The 25,396-nt window shown below is 41.7% G+C and overlaps 1 protein-coding gene across 4 annotated transcripts in view; it reads right to left on the bottom strand.

Annotated features, from left to right (window-relative positions):
* The window catches only part of MAP2K5 (mitogen-activated protein kinase kinase 5), a 263,644-nt gene that overhangs the window by 13,177 nt on the left and 225,071 nt on the right, over positions 1–25,396 (bottom strand). For all 4 annotated transcript variants that reach the window (XM_068554385.1, XM_068554405.1, XM_068554395.1 and 1 more), the window contains one exon: positions 22,628–22,673. In XM_068554385.1, coding sequence (XP_068410486.1) covers positions 22,628–22,673 — 46 coding nt within the window. The remainder of the gene's footprint in view (positions 1–22,627; positions 22,674–25,396) is intronic.

The raw sequence follows: 25,396 nt of genomic DNA, 5'->3' as shown, positions 1-25,396 counted from the left end.
AGTCACAGGTTTCGAGCCCTGGCATCACACTTTTAACTTTTCAAAACACTTCATATCCATTGTCTCATCTTATTTCAAGAAGCATCCAATTAAGTAAAGGTTGCTACCTCTTAAAATCCATCTTAGTAACAGCTTTTCTAGTTTCTTAATAAGGAAAAACAACCATTCACACAAAGACTGAAGCTCAGGTGGAGATTTTTTGATGTTACCAAATCAACAAAAAACATAGAGGAAAAATTGCTAAGGATACCAGATGTTGAACTTTTGGGTAAATAACTAACTGAAGTGCCATCTTGTTTTTTTTTTTTTTTTTTTTTTTTACTGTTTCCGGCTATGATGCTCCCGTTTTCTGAGCCTCACTCTATTTAGTAGACAGGGTTACTTACTGGTGGGGTGAGTGCGAGGGAGCCAAGGGGGTGGGCTCGGGCAGCCCTTTTCGAAAATTTGAAATAAAAGCATAACAAAGGTCAAAGCTACCAGGCCTAGTCTATAAAATACAGGATTGAAAATTACCAGTTACTCTAGAGTTTCTGCTATCAGCAATCATTTTCCATTTGAATCTGTCCCCTCCTTTTTTTTTTTCCTAAAGAAATCCACAAACAGGAAGCAAACCATTTGAAAATTCTGATCATTTTGTGTCCCAGCAGCAAATAAAAATCATCAATAGAACCCACTTTTAGCCTTGAGCAGTATTTTCTAAAACAAAACACAAAGAACCTGTGGTACTTAACTACTCTGTTATTGATTTACTGTGGTTTGCAAGGTAATGTTGAAGAAAATTAAATGTACGGAAAGCTGAAATGCGTTTTCTGTGGCAGCGAGCGGTGTGGCCCGTGTTTTCTGAGGCGGCGTCGCTGGCCGTGTGCAGAAGGAACGAGAAAGGGGGTGCACTTCATCTGGCTACAGATAAGCTGGTGAAGGCCTTCCCTGCAGAGCTGTATGAAACCAAGTCTGTTTTCACTGTTATGAAGGACAAAGTTATTTAGGTGCAAACTTGCTTCTTCTGGTAGTTAATGCTCCAGTTTACACAGAGACCTCAAGTCAATCAAATCCAGTACGGATGGATTGAGAGGCTTCTGTGTGTCTGGCTCTAAACCTGGTTTTTAGAGTCAAAAGACTCCCCCTGGCACATTCATGCCTTATTTGATCCCCTCAGAAAAGTAAAAAAAACTTCAACAAATAATAATTCAAAATAATTTTACGCTAATTATTGATTCAAGAGCAAACTGGTCATATTGTTTCAAACTTGGGCATTTGCATGCAACGTTATCAAGCAGTGTATTTCCTATTTAGTGAAATGGTCTGTTTTCAAATCTAGAGGCACTTTACATACCTACACGCCACTGTAAATTTGATTCCCTTACTTAAGACTAAGAATCTGAAAGTTACACTAAAACTCGAACACTTTACTTTTAGCTAGTCCCTCAAGCCTTTATTCTAGTCCATTTTTTTGTAGTTTAGACTAGTGCTAACACACTTACTATCTGGTTTTCCAATCTAAAGCACAAAATAGAAGAGGAAGAGGGGAGGGCTCTTAGAAAGGGGAACAAGGGCAGGAGTACTAAGTGACATCTATTAGCAACACTGCACAACAAAAACAAAACCAAAGAACCAGCTTGGGGTCAACCAGTGCAGGGACAAATGGCCCTCCACGTGGTAACATCAGGAGACACTAGGACAGCAGAACGCAGCAAACAGACTGTTCATGATGATGGTCTAAAGAACATTTTCTAAAAAGCCAAACCCTGATGCATGTAATCCGTTTAAAAGGATAGGGAAGTGTATAATACATTTAAAACCTCTTGCCTATAATCCTTTTAAAAAGTTTTGGTTTTATAAGGAATAAGTCTCAGTTATCTGAATAAATATCCTTCCTTGGAAGTAGCTCATTTACTGAAGGTGGTGAATAGAAGACTTGCTGCTCTTTGAGTTTTGGAAGGTCAATATTAAACAGGAGAAAGCTCACACTCCGTCTGGCCGCCTTTCAGCAGCACCGTGTGATGTCACCTGGCAGACAAGCCTTCAGAGCCTCTGAACTCAGTAAAGACATATGGGGCCACTTAGGGCCCAAGTTTATCTTGGCTTCCTTTGGAGAGAGTTTGATTACTTCTAAGATTTATGGTCAAAGCAGAAGGAGAAAAGAAATACCTCACAGAGCAGATTTATAACCTCATCTTGTTATAATCACATTAGGGATGACATCCTATGACAGAATCTTGGAATGACTACAGGGCAACTTGGAAACTCGGTGGGAAGTTTTATATTTTGGGGTTTGGAGCATTTTGTACTTGCAAAGGTCAGGGAGGAAAGGACCAGGGAAATGAGCCAGGGGACAGTCAGAGAGTGAGTGTCAGCTGGTCTAATTTTCTGTGTCAACTCTGAAAATTAGATAAACAATGACAAACCAGGCTTTTAAAATGAACTTGTCACTTCTGGTTCTCTTGATACAAGGTAGCATTTTTCAAGTCCTGGTAGCCCTAAAGACAGACTTAACCCCTGAGAGGTTTATGTAAGTGTTCTAAAGTCCCCATATCTAAACAAAAGGTTTAGTCCGACCCTATCACCCTTAAAAGAAAAACTAATCATCCTTGAAACTTAAATACGCTTCTCCTAACAATTAAGGGGACGTTGCCTAGAGCCAAAGGTCCAGTCTTCTGCAGGACAGTCTCAGCAACTTGATTTTTTCTTTCTGTCATCTCGTTGGCTCTCCAGACCAGCTCAGCCCTTCAACATGGTCCCTTGATCTTTCAACCACTGTTCTCAGCAGGTACTGGTTCTCCTCGCACCAACTCAGGGGAGCACAGACTCTGTCCTGGGTCGACCCCGCTCCTCTGCTGTTATGAAGACATGGGGTAGAAGAACCACTTTGGCCTACAATTTGGCTGCGACAAGCTCCCTGGTGGGGAGGGGGACAGATCAGTGAATCTTTCTAATAGCTGCCCTTAGTGGCTTTGCTCTAAGGATATTTATTCAGTTTGAATACGTTGATTTGGAGAGAAAAATACATATGTGTATTTACCAGCAGCTGAGTAGAGTTTTTCATTCCGCAAAGTGCTTTCAACCTCATCTAATTCAAGTGTCACAGTAATCCCACGAAGTATCAGGATGGCATTATTGTCACTACCTATTTGTGGATTCGAAAACTAGGTTCAGAGAAGTGATTTGGCTAAGGTAGGGTTGGGATCTGAACTGGACATCAGCTCTAAAGCCTGTGCCTTTTGTTACAATATGTTTTTGTTTTGTTTGTTAATATGTTATGTTTTGTTATATTATTACACATAATAACAGCAATATAATAGCCAACAGTTGTGAGCACCTAACCGTGCCAGATACTAATTAGGTGTTTTCATTTACAGCATTTCATATGATCCCCGGCCCTGTCAGAAGTAGATGTGAGCCTATTTTACAAGCAAAGACATTGATGCCCCTAGGGGGTAAGGACTGCACTTCAGGCTGAAGTCTCAACACTGGGCTTGAACCCGGGTTCTTGGACCTCATGTGTCACTCTTTCCCCACACTCTACAACTGGCAGAAACAACCCCCCACCCCCCAACAAAGCACAAATGCCATAGTCTGCTCTGGATCAAAGTATAGAATAGGTCTTTTAAGGTCCTCTGACCCCAGTCTTTGCCTCATCCCTAAATTCAAATGCCTTTTTCCTTTCTGATGTAGAAGAGTCTCCTTTTCCAAAGCGTTCCAAGCTTCAAAACTACCTCTGCCGCCAGCTCACTGTTGAGAAGAAAACCGTCTGATTAAATCAACTCACAGGATGGTATGAATAACCACAGGCAGGTAATTCACCTGTGGTTCCTAGGCGCCTGTGGATTCCATTCTCTACAGTGCAGCTCTTTCCCCCCTCGCTCTGGGAACTCTGTGCTCTGTAAAACAAGAACAGGACCAACTGCACAGGAAGGCTGTGTGTATGAAATTCCTAGCACATAGGCTATCCTGGAAACAGCTCTATAGTCATGACTATCAGTGGCTTAGACTTGGCAGTTCTTATCATACTTCTTTTCTAAGGAAATTTTTGTAATACCTAATATGTGTTCAGTGCTAAATCTGGAAGACACTAGACCAGCTCCCCTGATAGCTGCACACAGTATGGGTGGACGGGCAGAGGAGAATGAGGGGTCTTGCTCTCCATGTATTAAAGACTCTCACCACTCACTGAGCAGCCCCTCCCCTGGGCCTCAGGCCTAAAGACCTAACTCACTCCTCCATTTAAAACAGGAATGAGCAGACTTCCCTGAGTTCAGAATTCCATGTAACTAAAAACACAAAACAGAAAAAAGGAAACCCAACTGTTGCACTCGTGCACAGCCTATAGACAAGACGGCAGTGCCCTCAGACAGCATTTCAAATACAGTTTATTAGTGTGTGATATGAAAAGGGTATTTTTATTGCATGATATAATGCAATGGGACCTTGGGCGCTCTGTGGAAAGACCTCACACTCAGAAGTGTAATGAACCCGTAGTCCCCAAAACATTATACTGTACATTAACCTATCATTAATGGCACATTAGGGCTAGGGGCATTGCACGCTTGCTGGTCAGGGCTCCATCAGGACAGTGTTGAGAAAACCACACAGTCTTCCCAGGCTTAAAACAAATAGAGAAAATAAATATTCCTGATGTCTACAGGCAGCTTTAATGGAAGTTCAATCCCAGCTCTGCCCTGTAATTTCCAAGCCTGCTTTTTTAAGAGAGGAAGACACACAACTGAACAAGAGAAGAAAACGAGCCTCTTGCAGTTCACCCGCAGCTACTGGCCCTGCAGCTCAACACCGGCTCAGCAAGGTCACGAGCAGACCGGGCACCTCTGGTAGTAGCGTAAAAGCTGCCTGCAGGACATCCAGGCCTGGACTGTAGCCTACAGAGGTAGAAGGGGTCTTGGAGATTGTGCGCCTACCTGCCTCACTCTCTAGATGGGGAAATCAAGGTTCAAAAAGATGAAGGAAGAAACAACCTATCCAAAAGAAAAATGGGCAAAGTATGTGAAAAAAATACAAATGGCCAAAAAACACATAGCAAAGATCTGGAAATGGCCAAAATGTTCTATGGCAGGGTCCTGGTTAAATAAATATGGACCATCTATATAATGGAACACCATGCAGTATTAAAAAGAACAAGACAGACTTTCATGTGATATGGAAAGATCTTAAAGAGAAAAAGTAAGGTACAGAACAATAAAATTAAAATTCTAGAAGGACACAAGTTACTGTTAACAGTGCTTAACTCTAGAGAGTGGGGCTGGGAGCTTATTGTATATCCTTCTGTACTATTTGAATTTTTAAACATAATTTTAACACTAGTTTTAGAAAGTCAATGATGAGAGCAGGAGCAAACGTTTTGGGGAGCTTCGTATTTCCTAACTTCTATGCTAAGTGCTTTCTGTGCTTTTTCTTGTCTGGATTTTCACAAAAACAGAAACTGTAAGTTGGTCACTATTATCCCCTTTCCATGAAGTGGGAACTGAAGTTTCGAGGGGTGAAATAATTTATTCAAGGTGACCCTCTTACCCATCTACTTTCTATAAGGAAACAGAGTATTTGTAAAATAGAGAAAAATCTTTCCAGACTCTGACGCAGCCCAGAACCACCTTCCTGGAGACAGCTCGCCAACTCCAGCAGAGATCGAGGAGGTAGGCAAGACAAAAGGCCGCTGACTCTGACTGCAATTGAATCAAATTTCTGGAAATATCTAGTCTCCACATCACAAAAGGGGATGGGGCCTAGGGACCCCAGGCTACATACACTGTTCAAGTAAACAATGCTTGGCAGCCAGGGTTCAAACACATGAAGGGAAGTGTTCCCCTAATTAAGCACGAATCAACTTCAAAGGAAACCCAGATGCTGCTCTATGAAGAGGTAGCTGTCTCAGACCAGCAGAATCACAAGGTGAGAGTGGGGGTCAGGAAGGATGGGGCAGCCGCACACCTTAGGACTATCTGTGCCAAGTTTCAACGTTGCTGCAGCAAGTTTGCTCTGTTTTCTCATTCCTTCATTCTTCCCAATAAAAGAGTCTTGTTATTTTTGGGTAACAGACTTTACAGCAAAATTTTAAAACGCTAGATTTTATTTGTCCTAGGGTCTGCCAGCACATGCTGTAATTAAAATGTTGATTAGTAAACAGTTTAAATATATGACAGACAATGCAGTTAGAGCCTACAGTTAGGTCAATATGTGATTTAGATTTGCCATTTAAAAAATCTCATTTAAATTTTGCATACATTAATCACTACCATACTTCAAGGTTCTGATATCCACCTGACTACAATATTAAAATAAAACTTGCTGCCCCAGGGAAATCCTACTTATTCTTAATTGTTTCGAGGCTTTGATGGGCTTTTAATCTAAGATTAATTTATGCAATTTTAAATAACTCTTCTTATGATTAATAAGCTTGAAAATTAAAAGGAGTCTAAAGCAATTATAATGAGCATTTGGTCATAACCTCATTAGAAGAAGGAGTGAAGGATACAGCTCTGGAATTCTTACAAGACTACAATTTAAGGTTACTTTTAGAGAAGTCAAACGTAGTTCCTGAAATTGCAAAGGCAGGTTAGCAAAGGTCAGTGTTAAAATGACGGCTAGCTAGATTAGCATACTAATGATTTTCCCTGATAGTGACAGAAAGGACACTGAAAAGAAGATGCAGAGAGAGAGACAAATGACATGCTGCCAAGAAGCTACAGGCTCTGAACTTGGCTTCCTATTCTTTTGGCTGGAGACCTTCATAGAATTTCAGAAAGAGCCAGGGGGTTAGGACATCCCTATTTATAAATCAGTTCCAGCCACAGATTCTGGTCCACGTGGAGCAAGCAGAGATCAGTCCTGTGTGGCCTGTTTGCCTGTTGTGGTTGGGCCACTGCCCTGCTTAAGAACAAATGGCAGCTTCCTGCAGCCACACTCCTCACCGGTGTGCAAAGCCCACTTTCTAATTTCCATATTCAGACAAATCCTTACAGCTCTGGCTGGAGCTGAGATGCCTCCTCTGACCACCCTCGGCCACCCTGTCCTGAGTCCTCACACCGTGCAAGTCAGCAGCACACAACTCATCCTGCCTTCTCTAAATGTCTCCTATGGATGTGTCTAGTCTGCTCCTTGAAGATCTGGATGGTTCTTAAATTCCTTTTTGAACCCATCACAGTACCTCAAAGATGCAGACAGCAAATTGTTATTAACTGTTTCATAATAATTCCCTCCAACAAGATGTTCATAATACTGATACTAGAGGACTGACATGAAAAGTTAAGACTTCCTAATGCCTGGGGAAGAGTAACTCACAGAGGTCTGTCTATCCTTAAAAAATTACCAATTCATTAGACACTAGCTACAAATGCCCAACGTATGTATATTTAAGTTGCATTAAGCTCCACTAAACATATTTGTCTTTCAAGAAGCTACTGGTCAGACATGCCCAGGAACATTAGATGAGACAAGTCATGACCCAAAGAGGCTGATTTAGTGCCCCCACATATGTCTAGCACTTTACAGTTTACAAACACTTTCACAAACCCTATTTTAATAGGAAAAAAACCCCACCCTTCAAGATTGGTATCACTACCCCCCCCCCCATTTTATAGATGAAGAAGCTGAGGCTCAGGTAAGCTAAGTAACTGTTGATTGGAATTCCCTGGCGGTCCAGGACTCCGAGCTTCCACTGCAGGGGGCACGGGTTCGATCCCTGGTCGGGGAACTAAGATCCTGCAAGCTGTACGGCATGGCCAAAATAAATACGTTTTAAAAGAAATTTTTAAAAAGTAACTGTTGATTACCCAGAAGAGGCAGAGGCTGTACTTGAAAGTTTATCTTCTGATAACCCAGATCAATGTTCTTTCCAATTCACCATGTCGCTTCTTGTCTCTTGTTCACGACAGACTCACTTGCAAGATCTAGAGCCCATCTTCAGCCTCTGCAGACTTCACATTCAGAGGACAAAGTACGTCCTGCCAGTTGTCAGCCACACACCTTTCCAGTCCTATGACCATGGTTACAGAAATGAGCGGGGTCATGACTCCACGCCTGCGCTTTCGCTCTTCTGATTCCTCTCATGCCTGTGCCGGCCTGGACACTTGCAGGCTTAGTCTCCCGTCTGCCTTCCTGACGGACTCTGATCACTGTCTAGCTCCCTATTCTGTGTGACCTGGCTACTTTGTTCACATGTCTCTTAAGGCACTCATCAGTTTGGCATCTATATCATTTAGTTCTCTCTTCCCCTCTAGTCTTACTGAGATATAACTGACATACAGCACTGTGTAAGTTTTAGGTGTACACCATGATTTGAGTTTACATATACTGTGACATGATTACCACAATAAGTTTAGTTAACATCCATCATCTTACACACATACAAAAGAATGTTTTTTTCTTCCTTGTGATGAGAACTCAGGATTTACTCTCAACAACTTTCAAATATATCATATAGCAGCGTTAACTACAGTCATCATGTTGTGTATTACATCCCTAGTACTTATTTATCTTATAACTGGAAGTTTGTACCTTTTGACTACCTTTATCCAATTCTGCCTTCCCTACCTCTAGTAACCACAAATCTTTTTTCTATGAAATTTTTTAAAAGATTCCACATATAAGTGAGATAATACAGCATTTGTCTTTCTCTGACTTATTTCACTCACCATAATGCCCTAAAGGTTCGTCCATGTTGTCGCTAATGGCAGAATTTCCTTTTTTATGGCTGGATAATATTCCATTGTGCATTATCTATCGATCTCACAACTTCTTTATTTATTCATCTGTTGATGGACGCTTAGGTTGTTTCCATGTGTTGGCTATTGTAAGTAATGCTGCTATGAACATGGGGGTACAGATTTCTCTTTGATATAGTGTTTTTGTTTCCTTCAGATATAGTCCCAGAAACGGAAATCCTGGATCATATGGTAGTCCTATTTTCAGTTTTTTGAGGAACCTCCATATTGTTTTCCATAGTGGCCTTACCAGTCCTACCAACAGTGCACAAGGGTTCCCTTTTCTCCACATCCTCACCAACACTTGTTATCTCTTGTCGTTTTGATGACAGCCATGTAACAGGCATATGGTGATATGTCATTGTGGTTTTGATTTACGTTTCCCTTATAATTAGTGATGTACCTGTTGGTCATTCGTATATCTTCTTTGGGAAAGCATCTATTCAGGTCCTTTGCCCATTTTAAAATTGGTTTGTTTTTCTTGCTATTGAGTTGTATGAGTTCTTTGTATATTTTGGATATTAACCCCTTAACAGATACGTAGTTTATAATTTTTTTTCCCATTCTGAAGATTGCCTTTTATTTCGTCCTTTTTGATCATCTATTCAACAGAGATCATTGAACAGCCACTTTGTGCCTTGTATCGTGCCAGCTGCAGAGGATGCAATGGTTTCCTCACCACACCATAAGCTCCTGGAGGGCAAGATTAGTGTTTCATCAGCCTCTGTATTTCTTACAGCTGTGCAACTCAAGTAATGGTCTGGGAGCCCTTTGCTACTAGTTCGCCAGAACATAAGGAACTATGCCACAAAGTAAATCAGCACACAGCTTCCTCACTGAGGAAGTTTTGCAACAAAAAAATGTCAGGTGAGTTAAACAGAAGACTTTGAGACACGCTTGACTTATATTCTGGTACAAACTCCTCATCGTGTGTTCAAGAAACAGTTCAGATACTACCACTAGCATACTGTCCATATATATATATTTTTTAAGTACAGTTACCTTTTTAAAAAAATTTTATTATTTATTTTTGGTCTTCGTTGCTGCGCGCGGGCTTTCTCTAGTTGTGGTGAGCGGGGGCTGCTCTTCCTTGCGGTGCGCAGGCTTCTCATTGTGGTGGCTTCTCTTGTGGAGCACGGGCTCTAGGTGCATGGGCTTCAGTAGTTGTGGCATGTGGGCTCAGTAGTTGTGGTGCATGGGCTTAGGTGCTCCGCGGCATGTGGGATCTTCCCAGACCAGGGCTCGAACCCGTGTCCCCTGCATTGGCAGGCGGATTCTTGACCACTGAGCCACCAGGGAAGCCCCCACTGTCCATATTTGAGTAGCACTGAACTATAGCACCTAGCAATACATTCTGCATATAGAATGTGCTCAGTAAGGTTTGCTGAGTTAAAAGAAATTTCTCCCAAACTCAAAGAGTAATATCTCTTAGAAGCCACTCACTTCTATAATCGCGATGGTTGAATTAAAAATGAGAGAAGGTTTTGTGGCCAGATAAATTGCAGAACGTACTACACCTTCAGTTTTTGCTACAGGTTGACAAAACCAAAAAGCAGTAATAGCTCACAAATTTTCACAGCTTCCCTTCAGAGTACCAACTAACAGACAGGTGCAAACTGCTGGTGATTACTTTCTCTCTTCCTATTTGGTTTGTTTGCACTGAGGTTCAGGCCTCAGCCAGGCCCCGGCCGCTGTGTCCAGATACAAGCTCTCTGATTCGACCACAGCCCTGCAGATTCCGGACGAGGCCAAGGCGGAGGGGACTATAAGGAGTGAGTTGAGTAAGCATTCTAGAAGGGCATTTTTGGTCTCACAAGCACAAACTGCTGAAATTCTACACATTTCTTTGTGGGGCGTTTGTATTAGTTTTGTTCTGGATTTCTAGAAATGGCCTGACTTAGCTGAAATTCCCACAACCACAGTAACAACCCCCTGTCCACTATGCATCCACAGATATTAGCTTTGATGTAGTACAGAACAGTCCTGTATTCTTCCTGGCTGTGTCACTCTAGGCAAGTCAATTAACCTCTCTGAGCCCCAGTTTAATGCATCAGTAAAATGGGAGTAAGAATAATCTTTACAGTGTTTGTGTGAAGGTCAGATGAGATAGTGTATATGAAAGAACTCTGTAAACGCATGTTTTTAAAAATGTTATCTGTTTAGCTTAATTTCTCTCTCTAAAATAAATCTTTTCTTTCTTTAAGGTTAAAAATCAGAAGCCTTTCTGAATTTATCTGCAGCCCCAAGTTGTACACAATTGTTGCTCCAATTTCTTTCAAGTAATTTCAGAGGAAATAAGGTGTAGTACGGATTCTGACCAGTACGGATATTGGATCTAAGCTGTGTTTCACATGTGTGCAGAAAGTAATACACTCACATAAATACCCCAATGTCCTGCAAGGTCTGGCTCATTTGTCACCCCATTCACAAAGCCTCCCCAGATACTAATGGCTGGAAGAAATCTTGCCTTCCCCAGAACTCACTGTACCTGTTAAATTCATATCATTTCAATTCGTAACTATTTATTGAGCATTCAACTCGGGGCTAGGGATTGGGCTAGATGCTGAGGATACAAAATAAAGAAGACATGATCTCTTCCTCTTGTTTATGGGCTGTTAAGTTACCACCACAAAGTGTGAAAAGTGCACTGATACAGGTACTTGCTAGAAAGAAGGGTGACATACAACAGAAAGCCAGCAACCTTACTGAAGCAGGCCGGAGAAAGCTTCACAGAGGCTGTGCCAGTTGAGTCTTGGGGGCTGAGTAGGAGTTCACCACGTGGACGTGAGGAAAGGGCATTCTTGCCGAAGAAACAGCACAAGCAAAGACATGACCATGTGAGGCTCATGCATTAGGGGACTGTTAGAGTGCAGGCTGCGTGTACAGGAGTGCCATGAGGTGGAGGGGCAGCCGAAGGCGGGCCGGAGCAGGTGGGGGAGGGCCTTTGGCGAGTCTAACAATCTATCCTGTGCTTGGCTGTTCATATCCTCATCTTCCTTGCTAGACTGTAAGCTGGTTGAGGGCAGGACTCAGGGCTGACTGCTTCCTCGGCATCAGGCTGGATGCTCTACCCAGAGCAGATACTCAGCAAAGAAAAACGGTGAGTGCGTACTGAGACGCACAGGTCTGACATTGTCTCCCTGTCGCACAAGGGCAGAAAAGGCTGCTGAAATACGAATCTGCACTAGATGTGCAATGGGTTACAATTCAGCCAGCCCCCGAAAAGCTAGCCTTACGCCTTCCTTTGGTACTTAACCCACTTTCCAGATGATGCGCACTGCTGCCTGCACAGGAGAGCTGGAAAGGGGGCCATTTCTGAAGGCAGGAAGCTGAGCTGCCCAGCCAAAGCTCTGCTGACCTCCCCGACAGGGGAAGGAAAAGCTCGTTTTGGAGAAAGAATTTTCCAGCCCTGGAGCTGGTGCCTCAGGCCCTGCAAAAGCCAGCATTCCAGGGTTGCCGATTTGCCTTCCCCAGAGTTAGAGCAAGAGTATTGCAGAGGCAAGCCTGTGGCTTAAAAAAAAAAAAAAAATCATGTTTAATTTAAAAATTAGAAACTGGAGCAGGCTGTGAGCACAGGGGTTGATTGAAACAAAATTTAAATTCCTGTCAAGCCCATTTAAACATGGGGGCCCTTCATAGACAATTAGCTGCTCCCTGTGAATGCTGAATAAACTCAGGCCTGGTCACTGCGAGAAGAGAGGCACCTACTGTGAGGCGCTGAAAAAAAAATTAACTAAAATCAGGCTGTATGAAATATTTAGCCTTCCAGTATATCACAGGGGTTTGAAAGTGTAAACAAGACAAAAATCGATTCCTTGGTGCCCTCAAATCAATCCCCTAAAATGGTTAGGGCATCTGTTTCTGCTAAATTTTGTTTACATCGGCAGATTTGCCTTAATTGCAGTTGTTTATCTCTCATTGTCCCTGGGGCCCTAATCTCCCGATTACTAATACTTAACACTCATTTCACATCTAAAGCTACTTCTAATCCTCAACAGGTTTTGGGGGCTCTTAAAATTATTGAAACCGCAGAGGCGGGAGACACAGCCTCTTTGTGAAAGGAACATTTTCTTATCTACTACCAGCTGGGCCCAATCATCACCAGGGATGGCTACAACAAAGGTGCTAAAAGGCTCTTCTACAATGACTGCTGCTCCGCTGGGGATTCAGAGGATAAAAAAGAGCTTTGATGGAAAAATCTGAACAAGAGGCTAAAGCAGTCCAGCCAAATAAAGTTACTGTCATAATCAAATGCTGTCAATCACCATGAAAATCCAATTAAAAATGTCTCAGCACAGCCCTCTTAAGTGGAAAAATGTACCCTATTTATACAAATTTTTGTCAACTCCACAACAATCCCACAATTACAAAGTCCTGCTATTAATTGAACCCCCCCACCCCAAGTTTAAAAAGAGATGCAGGCCATTCAGAAGCCTTCTGAGGGAGCTGAGACACACAGAGGCTATTGGTATACAATTAAGAGTTAATCGGGTTACATTTGAAAATTCCATTTTTATTTGTAGCAAGGGAATCTTTGCACGAATAAATGAATGGCACCTATTCTCCTACTTCAGAATCAGTGACCATTTATATTAAGAGAACAGAGAAATGGTAAACCAGGATACTGGGAAGAAACTAGTCCACACTCTGGCAAATGTCTCTCGGTAGACCACGGCCTAATGTTTAATTCTAATCTTGAAAATCAAATAGAGGACAGAAGGCCCAAATGTCTCCACTGCCTTTCTGCAGTCTCTAAACGGCCAAGTGAACCTCAAGTTATCTGCAGGCAGATGTGGCCCCCAAATAGGCGTGTATCTACAAAAGGCCTCACTGAAACCACAGGACTCGCGGTCCCCAAAGGTCTCTCTCGAAACTGCTACAAATTAAAAAGCAAACAACCCATTAAACAAATCCAGCTGGTTACAACTGTAAATAGGAGGCTTCTAATATTTTTCCAGCCCTTGCAATTCCTGGTTAGACTCATTAATTACTGATAAGAATTGCATCTATTGATTGGAGTGTACTCACAGGAAAACAAGTTGGCTGCTTTCAACGGCGATTCCCAAATCACAGAGACTGGGCTTCAGGATCCTTTTGTATTTCCCCCACAAGTGGCTGTCTCCAGATTTTTCAACCTAATCCATTATCCCCGAGAGCTGGGGGGCGCGGGGTGGCCCACATCTGATATGCTGATAAAGACCTTGGGGTCCCCTGCCATCAATCTAACCCGGCAAAGACGGTGCTGCCCAGGTGGTCTCCTCTAAGTCTTGACTCTCTAATGACCTCTTGATTTGGATTTAATTGTCAAAGGTGAATTCCCAAGTGGTCAGAACACACGCCAAAGATCACAGGTGCCACTGAGCAAGGCCTGCTTTATACTTTCTTGCTCTTCCAGTACTTCCAGGGTGTACAGCCAAACCCTAGTGCCTGTTCTGATTGGTCTGGCTATACTGGTTGTTAAAAGCTTTGAATGGTATCCCTGCAAACACTGCAACGTCCTAGAAATTCTATTGTTTTGGCGCCAAATGATTTTACCCACATGACCTCTCATAGCAGGAAGTCAAACAAAAACCTCTGATCAGACCATGTAGTTCTAATATGGCCATCCTAACTTATGCTGAATATCACAGAGTCCAGGGATGGCTTGTTCTTGGGTGAGTTTCCTCAACTTTACTCTGAGTTCCTGGAGAACAAGGGACATGTCTTGTTTGTCTTTATGTCTAGTACAGTGTTTTACTGAAATGGATTAGAACACAAATGGCACATGCAAAGAATAATCGATAGTGGTTTCTCTTCTATTAATCAGAACAGAGAACTTGCCTGAATGACAGCAGCATAGGACCAAGCTAGGAACTGAATTAAAGATCATGCTCCTCCTTCAAGGCACTTACAATCTAGTTGGAGAAAAAAGGTATCAAACCAGTGAGTTTCACCTGGAGAGCTTTTAAAAACAACAAAAAACCCCAGTATCTGCTCCCTGGCCCAAATGTCAGAGATTCTTTGATCTGGGTTGAGATCCAGGCATTTTTTTTTTTAAACCCACTAAGATGGTTCTGATGAGTTGCCCGAGTTAGGAATCACCATACTGTATGAACCAATCTGTGAATCTACCATGAATATACAATTTATGTAATTAATCGCTGTTTCAAGTTAGAGGCAATAAATGGGGGAGGGCTTCCGAGAAGGGAGCAAGCACTGTGAAGGGGAAGAGTAGGGAAAGCTGCAGGGAGGAGGATGGAGAAGCTCAAGGACACCAGAGAGGAGAGAATCCTAAGCTGAGGCCATCACCCAAATAACAGAAACTCCCTGTGAGTTGAGTAGCATCAAAGGGGGAAGGAATGTACAACATACTCTAAAGAGCCAGCTTAGCCACTGTGAATGTGGCAGAACACTGAAAAGCGGCCCCACTGATCCACTTTACGGCATCCAAGGTAACCAAACCGTTCCTGTGGTCTATGCAGCTTATTGTGCCTTGAAATGTGATGCTGGGAAGATGACAGTCAGTCCAGTAAAACAAGAAAGAAGCCTTGCAGGCAGGAGTTCAAAAAACCGCAATCTTAAACAGGCAAATCATCACCGTATTAAGAGATCTGACTTGACTGATGGAGGAAAAAAGTTATCCTAAACTGGGAAACTAAAACTGTCAGATCGCCATGATCAAGGAATGACAGATTTTATCTATCTGTATCTCTCTTGCTATGTGCATGTATATAAATACACACACACTTAACACACATGTATTTATCTGCTAAAGTCTCGTGAAGAGATTAAGCAGTCACGTCTATGGAAAAACAAAGCTTGTTTTCTGGGGTTACAATCTCTCTGTTCTTGCTGAAGTGCTAACGTGTCATCAAAAATTCAAATTAAAGCTGTCTGATTGTGATCTCAAGCATCCAGACAGTGATTCTGCCGTTGTAATTATGTGCAATTAAAAGCTAAAATCAACTTCTTACTAGTGGATTCCTATTTATAAGCAGACACAAACAGATGATTTTAATGGCCTTTAGAACTTGAAAAAAAAAAAAAATCATTACATGGTTGTCAACTGGCCCCCAGGCTTCTGTGATGCATTTTGTACTTGAAGAAAATATTTAGTTGAAGTTTCAATCCTATCCAGGGTTTCCCCCTGCAAATTTGGGGTGCCTTGGCCAATAAGCTGATGTGCACCTCCAAATGAATAACCAAAAGCATAACTGATGTCTGCAAGAACTGGAAGCCAGACACACACGTAAGTCTGGCCCTAACGGTCTATTTTAAAACATGCTCCATATGAGGCAACAAACTAGCTAAAGGTACTAAACTACCACCAAGTTCAGAATTGCTTATTAAACCACCATTAGTATCTTTTTTAAAATTTATCTTATATGCTATTTATTTATTTTAAAAAACTTTCTATTGGAGTATAGTTGCTTTACAATATTGTGTTTCTACTGTACAGCAAAGTGAATAAGCTATACGTATACATATATCCCCTCTTTTTTTGGATTTCCTTCCCATTTAAATCACCACAGAACATTGAGTAGAGTTCCCTGTGCTATACAGTAGGTTCTCGTTAGTTATCTATTTTATACATAGTATTAATAGTGTATATATGTCAATCCCAATCTCCCAATTCATCCTACCCACCCCCCTCCCCCCTTGGTATAAACCATTATTAGTATCTTAAAAAGCTTAGACTGCAAGCACATGGTCCGTGAGCACTATGAAAGGGGGCTGCGGAAATGTGCCTTTCCTCATATTTGTACTTAGGACACTTGTAAGCTCTGGATCAAAATAAACCGGAACTCATCTTTGATCCAGTTAGTAGAATGAGGTGATAATGCTGAACTTTATCTGAGCCCTGCACTCCCAGAAAGGAGTAACAGGTGAGGAATCTCCCTACTCTCTTGTTAGCTACAAAGGACCATCCTGCTCACACAGAGCTAAGACCCCTTTCCATCCTTCCTCATGACTTCCGTAAGACTGGCGGATGACTCCCTTGTTTACCTGCCTCTATAACCTTGGCCCCCTCCAGTTGCTTTGAGACATTCCTCATTAATAAACATTCTCCCTATTGCAAGTGCCTGAATAAAATCATCTCCTTAATCGTCCCATGCATTTTGTGGGTTTGGGTCCCACAATGGTGAACAAAGCCGTCTGGTCTAAACCCAGAAGTCACACCGGAATCTGAGTGCCGGAGAGAAAAATTCTAATGTGGTGGTTCTTCCGATTTTAAAAGGGACCATGCAGATGCCCAATTTATCACATACCTTGATTATAACTTAGAGAACAACCCACCAATCTATCTGAAAATGTAATTACAATCAGGTTTGGATAAGCAGAAAAGCTACCAGTAACAATTTAATTTAGAGGAATTAAACAAGTTAACATCTCTTTGCAAGTAATTAAATGTTTAAACAGACTTTTCTGGAGCAGTTTGGTGTTTATTAGCCCCCAAACAATACCACCTTCAATACATAAAGCCTTCTCTGAGAAATGAGATGCCTTCAAGTTTGCAGCTGCTGGGATTTAGACGAAGGAAAAAAAATCTAAAAGCACTATTTTGATTATAATTGACACCTCTCCCTCAAGACCCACACCTGCTTCTCTTGTATTTCCAGTCCCACTATTAACTTGCTTTCTAAGCAAAATGTCAAATTTCAGTTGCAAACTGCACTCTGTGTTTCTTCTCAGGCGCCTGGATAGAAAACCAAAGCTGAGGAAATGCTAAACGAGGACGCCCTGCTCTGGAATGTACAAGGAAATACACAAAATAACAGGCATTATTAGAACCTAAGGAGAAAAGCCATGTTTTTCAACAATTACTAAAGCAGTATAGTTATAGCATAAAGACAATTTCTGCGCCAGCTCGTTTCTCTGAAATTCTCTCTGCCACTGAACAGCTAGAACAGATAATAACTATTAGTAAATCAAACTCCTCTGCAATATCCAGCTGTGCCGCATGCATTTACATACAGATAGAACGGGTATATGTTTTTAATATGTATGTGATACGTACTTTTACCACAGTCAAAGTGCATGGGACAAAGGAGGAGGAGAATGGCAATCGGATCAACAGGAGATAATAAAGTGGCCTAGCTAAAGTATTAGCCAGCGATTGATCTCAAACCGGGATGCTGCTTCTTCTGACCTGATTACTTACTATGCATAGATTCCATTAAATAGAGCTTAGACATGGAAAGCTTTTGGAAACACTCTAAATGCATAGAAGGATCTACAGCGCTCTGAATCCAAATTGTAACCGCATAGGAGCCCATGGCCCACACCTTCGCTGCTTGAGTCAAGGTCCACATTCAGGATAGGCTGAGAGGTTAAAGGGCCGCCTGAGAGCTGGTCCCACAGGGAGGGCCCACAGGGAGGGCCCTTCCCTTTCCTTCCCTTCCCCCAAGCAAGCGTTTCACCCTCCAAATGATGCCTCCCTCCTCAGAGGCTTGTCCTGTCCTGGCTGCAGAGCTCTAACTATCAGAGTGGGAAGGTAGTGAGAGAGCAGAACAATCACTTAGGGTCACGGTCCCCTTTGAAAAACTGATGACAGCCATGAATTCTTCTTTAAAAAAATGCAAATCCCCACATACATATACAATTTTGGATGTAATTTCAGGGGCTCTGACAGACTTCCTGAAGTCACAGACCCTAGGTCAAGGATTGCTGATCTGGTCCATCCCCTTCATTTTGCAGATGAAGACACAGAAGTGGGGAGGGATTGGAGAGCTGCTGACAAGGGAAAGGAAGCTTCCCTGCTAAATCCGCCTGACCTTCGCTACAACAGAACCCAAAAGGAAGATTAATTCGGCAGAAGGAATTCTCTGTGGTTTACACAAGCAACTGGTCTATAGAGTAAGGCTGCTCACCTGTCCCTTCTACTTAAAAATATGTAAACATATAATTTGAATAGCCAAGCCAGCCACGCACCTCTCCATCTCTGTGCCTTCACCTCAGGTTGTCTCTGTCCCTGAGTGCAGGGGTATGAGTCTTACTTTTTTGCTTCCCTCAATCTGATGACTGACACTTTGGGAAACTTCCCCTACGGCCTTCACATCATCGTCCTCTCCCCTCTTGCTGCAATCCCATCAATCCTTTCTGACTGGCAGAAGCTGCCCTTTTCCCACGTAAGCTGTGACATGTTTGCTTGGTTGTCTGAAGCCTCTGAACACCATCTGCCACCTCCTCAGAGTTTCTACGGCCTGGAAACTTTTTTCTAAGTTTGATGGTCTTCAGTCACAGAGCTGGGGCAGCACTGATATAGGTCTTTCCTGTGCTTTACATCAGAGTGATTTAAAAGTGGGTTCTTTAATTACGGAATCATCATCACAGGAACAGAAAGAGTGTGTGTGGGGTTCCTATCTGTCTTGCTGTGTCAGCATGCCAAATGCTCCTGGGCTGCCTGCGTGGCTTGTTTTCCTTTGCTGGGTTTAAAGCTGACTCCTGATGCATGCAATAACTCTTAAAGAATTGGAGAAAGGTCAGATCTTCCCCAAGGATGAAGGACTTCCCTATAACTGAATAGAGTCCACGCAAAAGAATTAACTCAAGAAAAAAGGTACTTATGGGTGGGTGTGCTGCTTCTATGTCAAGTCAAAGTTTTCAGACCTGGGTACTAGGGTTCCTTCTATTAGAAGTGGAATTTCTTAACAGATTGCCCAGCTGGTGGTGAATATATTGCCTATTTGAACTCTACCTTTGTGGGTTTGTGACTCCATGAGGCCCATGTCAATGGAATTTCTGTTCCAGCAAACACTAGAGGTTTCACATTGCTCTGAAAAGGTTTGGGGACTCGACACACTCATGCTTTGCCCATCCTTTCCTCTGCCTGGAATGACCCCTTGCAAACTCTCTATTAAAATTCAATCCATCCTCCAAAGGCCCTTTTCAAATGCTACCTTCTCGATATAGCTTTTCCCCATTTCCCCATATGGATCCCCACAGAACTCTGCAATTCTTTTTTTTTGTTTGTTTGTTTTTTTTTCTGCAATTCTTTTATAGTACTTAGTTTATTCTAATTATTTGTACACTTGCCCTACCCCCTGCAACACTGTATGTGTGAAGCTTACCCTGCATCTTCTGCTGAGTCTAACACAGGACTTTGCACATAATGGTCTATAAATATCTACTGAATCAGTTGTCTGCCTGGTTCTGAGATCTCCCAAGATGATGTGGATGCCGATGATGAGACTTCTGAGTTAATTCTTTATGTAGCTTAAGGGCTACATGCCAGAAAACGGTACCGGTTCATGTGGACCCTGGCCTCCCCCAAATGTGAGCATTAAGGGAAGTTCTTGGTCCAATTTTAAAACATTTCCACTTAGAACAGAAAAACTGTAGCCATCTTAGGAACAACCACGCAAAGCAGAGAGAATTAAACAGCTAAACAACTAAATGAGTTCTAACATTGGGATTTTAATAGCCTCTAGCATCTAAACTTGAGTTTTACATGTCATCTTTAAGAATGATATGGTCAAAAATTGCAAAGATGATGATTTTTAAGACTTGGGTATTCTGGTGTATAAGGTGACTCCACCAAATAAAACTACAAAAACCACTTGAGTGCCTGCTAAGTGCAAGGCCCAGGCCCAGAGGTGAGGGTGTTTGGGCACACCTCTCCCTGCATTCTGATTTACTTAGGCTGGGACTTGCTGTGTTCACTGGTGGTCAGGGTCACACCCAAGTTCATGTAAGAGTTCCATGATGGCAAATCTGTAACTTTCAATATTTCCACCCGACTTCACCTCTGATGCTCTCCCTTTCATTTGCAAAATGCAGGCACATAGGGAAACCTCAACAATCCTGTAGGCCTCACAGCTGATGTGGCCCAAGCTGTGCAGACCATGTTGGTACCCTGCTGGCTGCAGTCACCACGCCTGGGAGATACACTGCTCTTTTTGTGAAAGGCAGGCCCCTCCCACCCCCCCACCCCAGTGACAAATGGGCTCTACAGTTCATGCATCCCAGAGGACGCTCTCAGCTTCCAGATGGGAGCACCACCAAACAGGTTGTAGATGGAGAGGGAAAAGGAAAAATTAAAGCTATTAATATGCTGGAAGGAATAAAGAGACTGGTTTCTTAAGGGGGTCCCTAGGATGTGACTCAGGTTCCTCAAGCCAGGGACAGCCCACTTTCTTTCCTATCCCCTTCTGGGCCCAATATTTTGGCCAAAGGAGGGCAGGGCTCAACCCCCGTGACCACAGGAGCCTCATACACATTCCATTGTTTCCTGCCCCCTCACTGAGCCTGTACTAAGCCAGGGTGTGCCTCACTATTGCTATACCTAGGGGAATAAACTCATTTAAATCAAACTGTGAGCAGTACTAGAAATAATGTTAAATGAAGTATAGGATGGTGCTTCCTGTGACAATTTTTCATTGTATTTTATTGATTTATTGATATTTATTAATTAAAAATATGGGACGGCACACACCAGGGTGTATAGTTATAAACAGATATATCGAAATACGTATTCCTCATCTCTCTCCCCACACAGACAGCCACGTATGCTTGCTTTCAAGGCACTGAAAGGACTCACCCTTCAGCCTTATCTTTACAACTTGCCACCCTGGAGTCGTGTTCCCTACCAACACATACATCCGGATGCATTTATGAGTGTATGTACGATCTGCAGATGTTTTATTTATAAGTGGCCAACTCACTGCAGCATTGAAACATGCATTTACAAATAGATATCTGTTTTATGAAACCCTATTCCTTTGTTTTAATAGCTGAGCTATCCAGCCATAGCATGATCATGTACAAGGTAAATGGGTCTCCATCTCTAGAACCTGTTCCAAGTTTCCTCAAATGTGACTAACTGCATGAATTTCCCAACCATCAGAGATCCCCCCCATCAAAAAAAAAAAAAAAAAAAAAAAGACCAGTTTATTCTACACATGAAACCTGCACAGTTATAAATTGCAGGGGTTTTAGGGGTGAACTTTAACTTGAAACTACCCTGAAAACTGAGATTTTGCTCCAGGGGTAACATGAAGAAGAAAACTACCTTCCTGGAAAGCACTTATGATATAAAAGGGAAACATACGGCTATTTTATATTTGGGGATGAAATCTGTATTATACAGAAGTTTGGGTGCTTAGAGTATTTATAAGGATGAAATACAAAGGCTACAAACCTTTGAACCGATATCTTTAAAATGATTATTATTTAAAGTGATGAGAGAAAACTAGTCAGAATTTGTCCTGATTGCAATAATGTAAAGACAGGGAATGGTATGCAAAACATTAGAAAGAGTAGACTATAATTATTATTTATTAATGCTTGATGCTAACGTTATTCTAACAGCTTGTGCGTTGTCAGATCAACAATCTGCACTAAATAAATGACCATTTGGGAATTGTTAGGGAACGTCTCTGTTCCTCTCCCTGCTTGACTAAAAACTGTCATTTGCAATCAAAGAAAGCAGCCTTGGAGCTGAGAACACAGCACTTGCAGCCTTGTAGTTGTCTCTTTCTGAGGAAAGACCAAAGATTCACATTAACTTGATCTTTTGCAGCCAATCTAATTTCATTCTACATGAATCCAAGAGGACTCGACGCCACATTCAGAATTTCCTGTAGGACTGTACTAAAAACTTAATATGCTGACTATCTTCTCTGTTACCAATCCTCTGAATTCTGAGAGGCTGTAATAGCAAATGAGGACAAGGAGTAACCTAGATTAACTTGTGACCCTTGAGTGTGAGGCAAAGGAAAAGAATTCTGCATTAAGTTTCAAATTGGTGATGGGTTTTTAAGAAGTGAAAACTACTATCTGAGGATGTGAGCTTCAAAAGCACCCACTGAAATGAAGTAAATAATATTGGCTTTGCTGAGTCTGTGGATGCTTTAAATCCCATTCTGGTCCTTTTAACAGAATGTTAAGCACAGATATGTAACTGGAGAATTCTAATGTAACTAAAAAAATCTACTTACCATCAATTCCTCAGGTGCTGGCCTTTCTTTTGGTTGTTTTCTCATGCTGTAAGAGAAAAACTCATATTATCTATATCACTTGTAAATTTGTGCTATAATTTCCACCATGGACTATTTCTCCTGGAATTTGAATGTTTTCAAAATTCATCATGTTCAATTCTTGGCCAAATCATTAGCATGTATTCCCTTTCTTTTATTTTGGCCTTCAATTAATCAGATTTTGGGGGAACCTCATGAATCAAAAACACAAAGATTTTTTGGGGGGAGTTACTCTTGCAATACAGATAAAGAATGAATTTAAATTTATCCTAATTCTATTTCTGAAACTAATGTGAAAAAAAAAGCAGCGATGTTCGTTTCCCGACTCAGTTATCAATTCATTTCAAACAAATTTAGGGAACAATATACTTCTTCTTTGGTAACTGGGATAAGACAATAAGAAAAGAAACATGACTATCAGGTCAAATGAGAAAACATCTCATTCCTTCATTATTACTCCAAATGACAAGTAATATATAAAAGAGGTCAGGTATCTAGATAATGAAACAAAACTACAAATGGGTTATTACATTATCTCAACTTTCATTTATTTTGGCTACCATGCAAGTTGACAATTCATTAAACAGCTGTGGGAAAGTTATGTTTGTCCATGCTGCTTAAAGAATCACATTCCTCCTGCAAAATATTTCGTCTTATGTGCAATAGTCATAATTAGTAGCTATATAGCATGTACTTAGCTACGTGATGAAGCACCCAGTCATGGGACTGAGGTAACTGTGGGTAAGCTGCCTACTTGATGGCCGATTTATACTGAACTCAGAGTATCTGTGGGATGAAGTCATGAAAAGAGATTGCTGCTTCTATTACTTGGAAAATCACACAGACACTTTTTTTTATATAAGGCAATCTCAAACAAGCAAGAAAAAAAAGAACCCTTCATACAACCTCTGCATTTACTGACAGTATTTTTTTTTTTTTTTAAGTACAGAGATCTAATGATCATTTGGTAAACAAGAACCGTAGTTATGAACCATTAATGACATTGAGGACATTTGCCTTCCCTATAAATAACCATATGCACCTCTCAAATACTGCATCCATTAGCAAGTAATTCAAGCTGTCTCGCCAGTGGAGTTGGTAACAGTCTTAATCTGACATGCCAAAGTAGCTGTATCTCTTGGGAAAACAAGGCTATTACCCACTATCATTTCTGTTTTGGCTTGACATCTGTGGAAATTTCAACACAGGTTATCCCTCCCTCTGTTTCCATAAAACTTTTATATAACAACTGATTAATTTTTTGGACAGAAGGCAGGCAAAACCCTATCTGCTTTTCTCCCTCTCTGCTCAGAAAGGGCCCCACCCCCAGGTTGGTCTCAGACCACATAGTGGGATAAGCACGGTGGTCACAGCACAAATCCAACATCTCGGAGCGGGTGATGCCAAAACCTGGAGCTCCAGGCAGCTTGGGAGTCGCACGGTTTATTTTTCAATTTCTGCATTTCAAAATGGGATATTCCCATCATGTACTTCTGTTTCTAGGAATTTCATGTAAAGGAAATTAAGAGAGACTGATACATATTTCTAGATAATGGCTCTAATATTAATGAGCTTAGGATTCTAGTGTTTAACCAATACGTACCCTTTTTTCCAACATGGCATATTTTGGAAATAAAATGTTTGCAGAGTGAAAACAGTTTTTACAAGCTACGGAATATTATGTAAGTATTTTAAACAAACAGAAATAGTGTTAAGAAAAATTTTAGAAGTTGGGGGTTAAAATTCTTTTCCCCACATATTCTCCTATGGAATATAAACTACACGAGACATTTTTATTAAGAGGTAACATATTACATTTAGTCAAAAAGGTGATAAAGCTTGACGTTTATATTAAGGAATATTTCTTGGTTTCACTTTAGCGGCATCATCAGATGGATCATGGTGGGGGAGGGGGGAGGGGACAGTGTACAACCATTTCGGTTTAGCAAGGAATCCTGAATGCACCATTTTGTGGCACCACAGGAATGAAGGGCTCATTTTCCACTAGTGGACGCAACTCTGAAGGGGTGATGAAATAAGGACTTTGATTGAAGGAGGGAAAGAGAAGTAAAGGTACTTATGAAGGAGTTCCAGAATGTCCAGAACAGTTGCTAGTTAGTCCTGTCTCCTGCTTTGGGGTGGTCATCTCTCTGCCCCCAATTTCCTTTTCTCTCTCTCTCTCTCTCTCTCTCTCTCTCTGTCTCTCTCTCTCTCCATGCTGGGGTGAGGGAGAGGGCAGAAGGATGGCAGAGGAGCAACTAGGCCTTCCAAGACCACATGGGTCCTTCTGAATAGGGGAGAGGTGGATAATGTGAAAGGGGTAATAAAAGAAAACTTCATTCTATGGGAAGGAAAAAGGCAGAAGGCTGGAAAAGAACCCTTGGCAGAAAAATGCCTGTTTCCTCAGGTGTAAAATGACAAGGGGTTGCCTAGAGACTCTAAGGGCCCCTTTGATCTAAATCCTGTGGCTCCTCTCAGTTCTTATAATGGTTAAAGTGGGCCTAGTGGAACTGTGTTTTCATAGTCTCTCAAACATCAAAATTCACTGAAATGGGACAACACTATTGTGTCTAAAATATAACCAAAGATAAAAGTTATTTACTGAAAATCCAATGAATTAATAAACTATGCTGCTTCCACTAAGTGATAGACACTTTTATGGGTAACTTGAGGTTACATTAATAAAAATAAGCTTCATATGTCTGTTCAATAGGGGCTATAAAATTATGT

Source organism: Eschrichtius robustus, chromosome 1 (genome assembly GCF_028021215.1).
Source record: "Eschrichtius robustus isolate mEscRob2 chromosome 1, mEscRob2.pri, whole genome shotgun sequence".
Lineage (NCBI taxonomy): Eukaryota > Metazoa > Chordata > Mammalia > Artiodactyla > Eschrichtiidae > Eschrichtius > Eschrichtius robustus.
The sequence above is the reverse complement of the archived record's forward strand: the minus strand, read 5'-3'. Positions and strand labels throughout refer to the sequence as shown.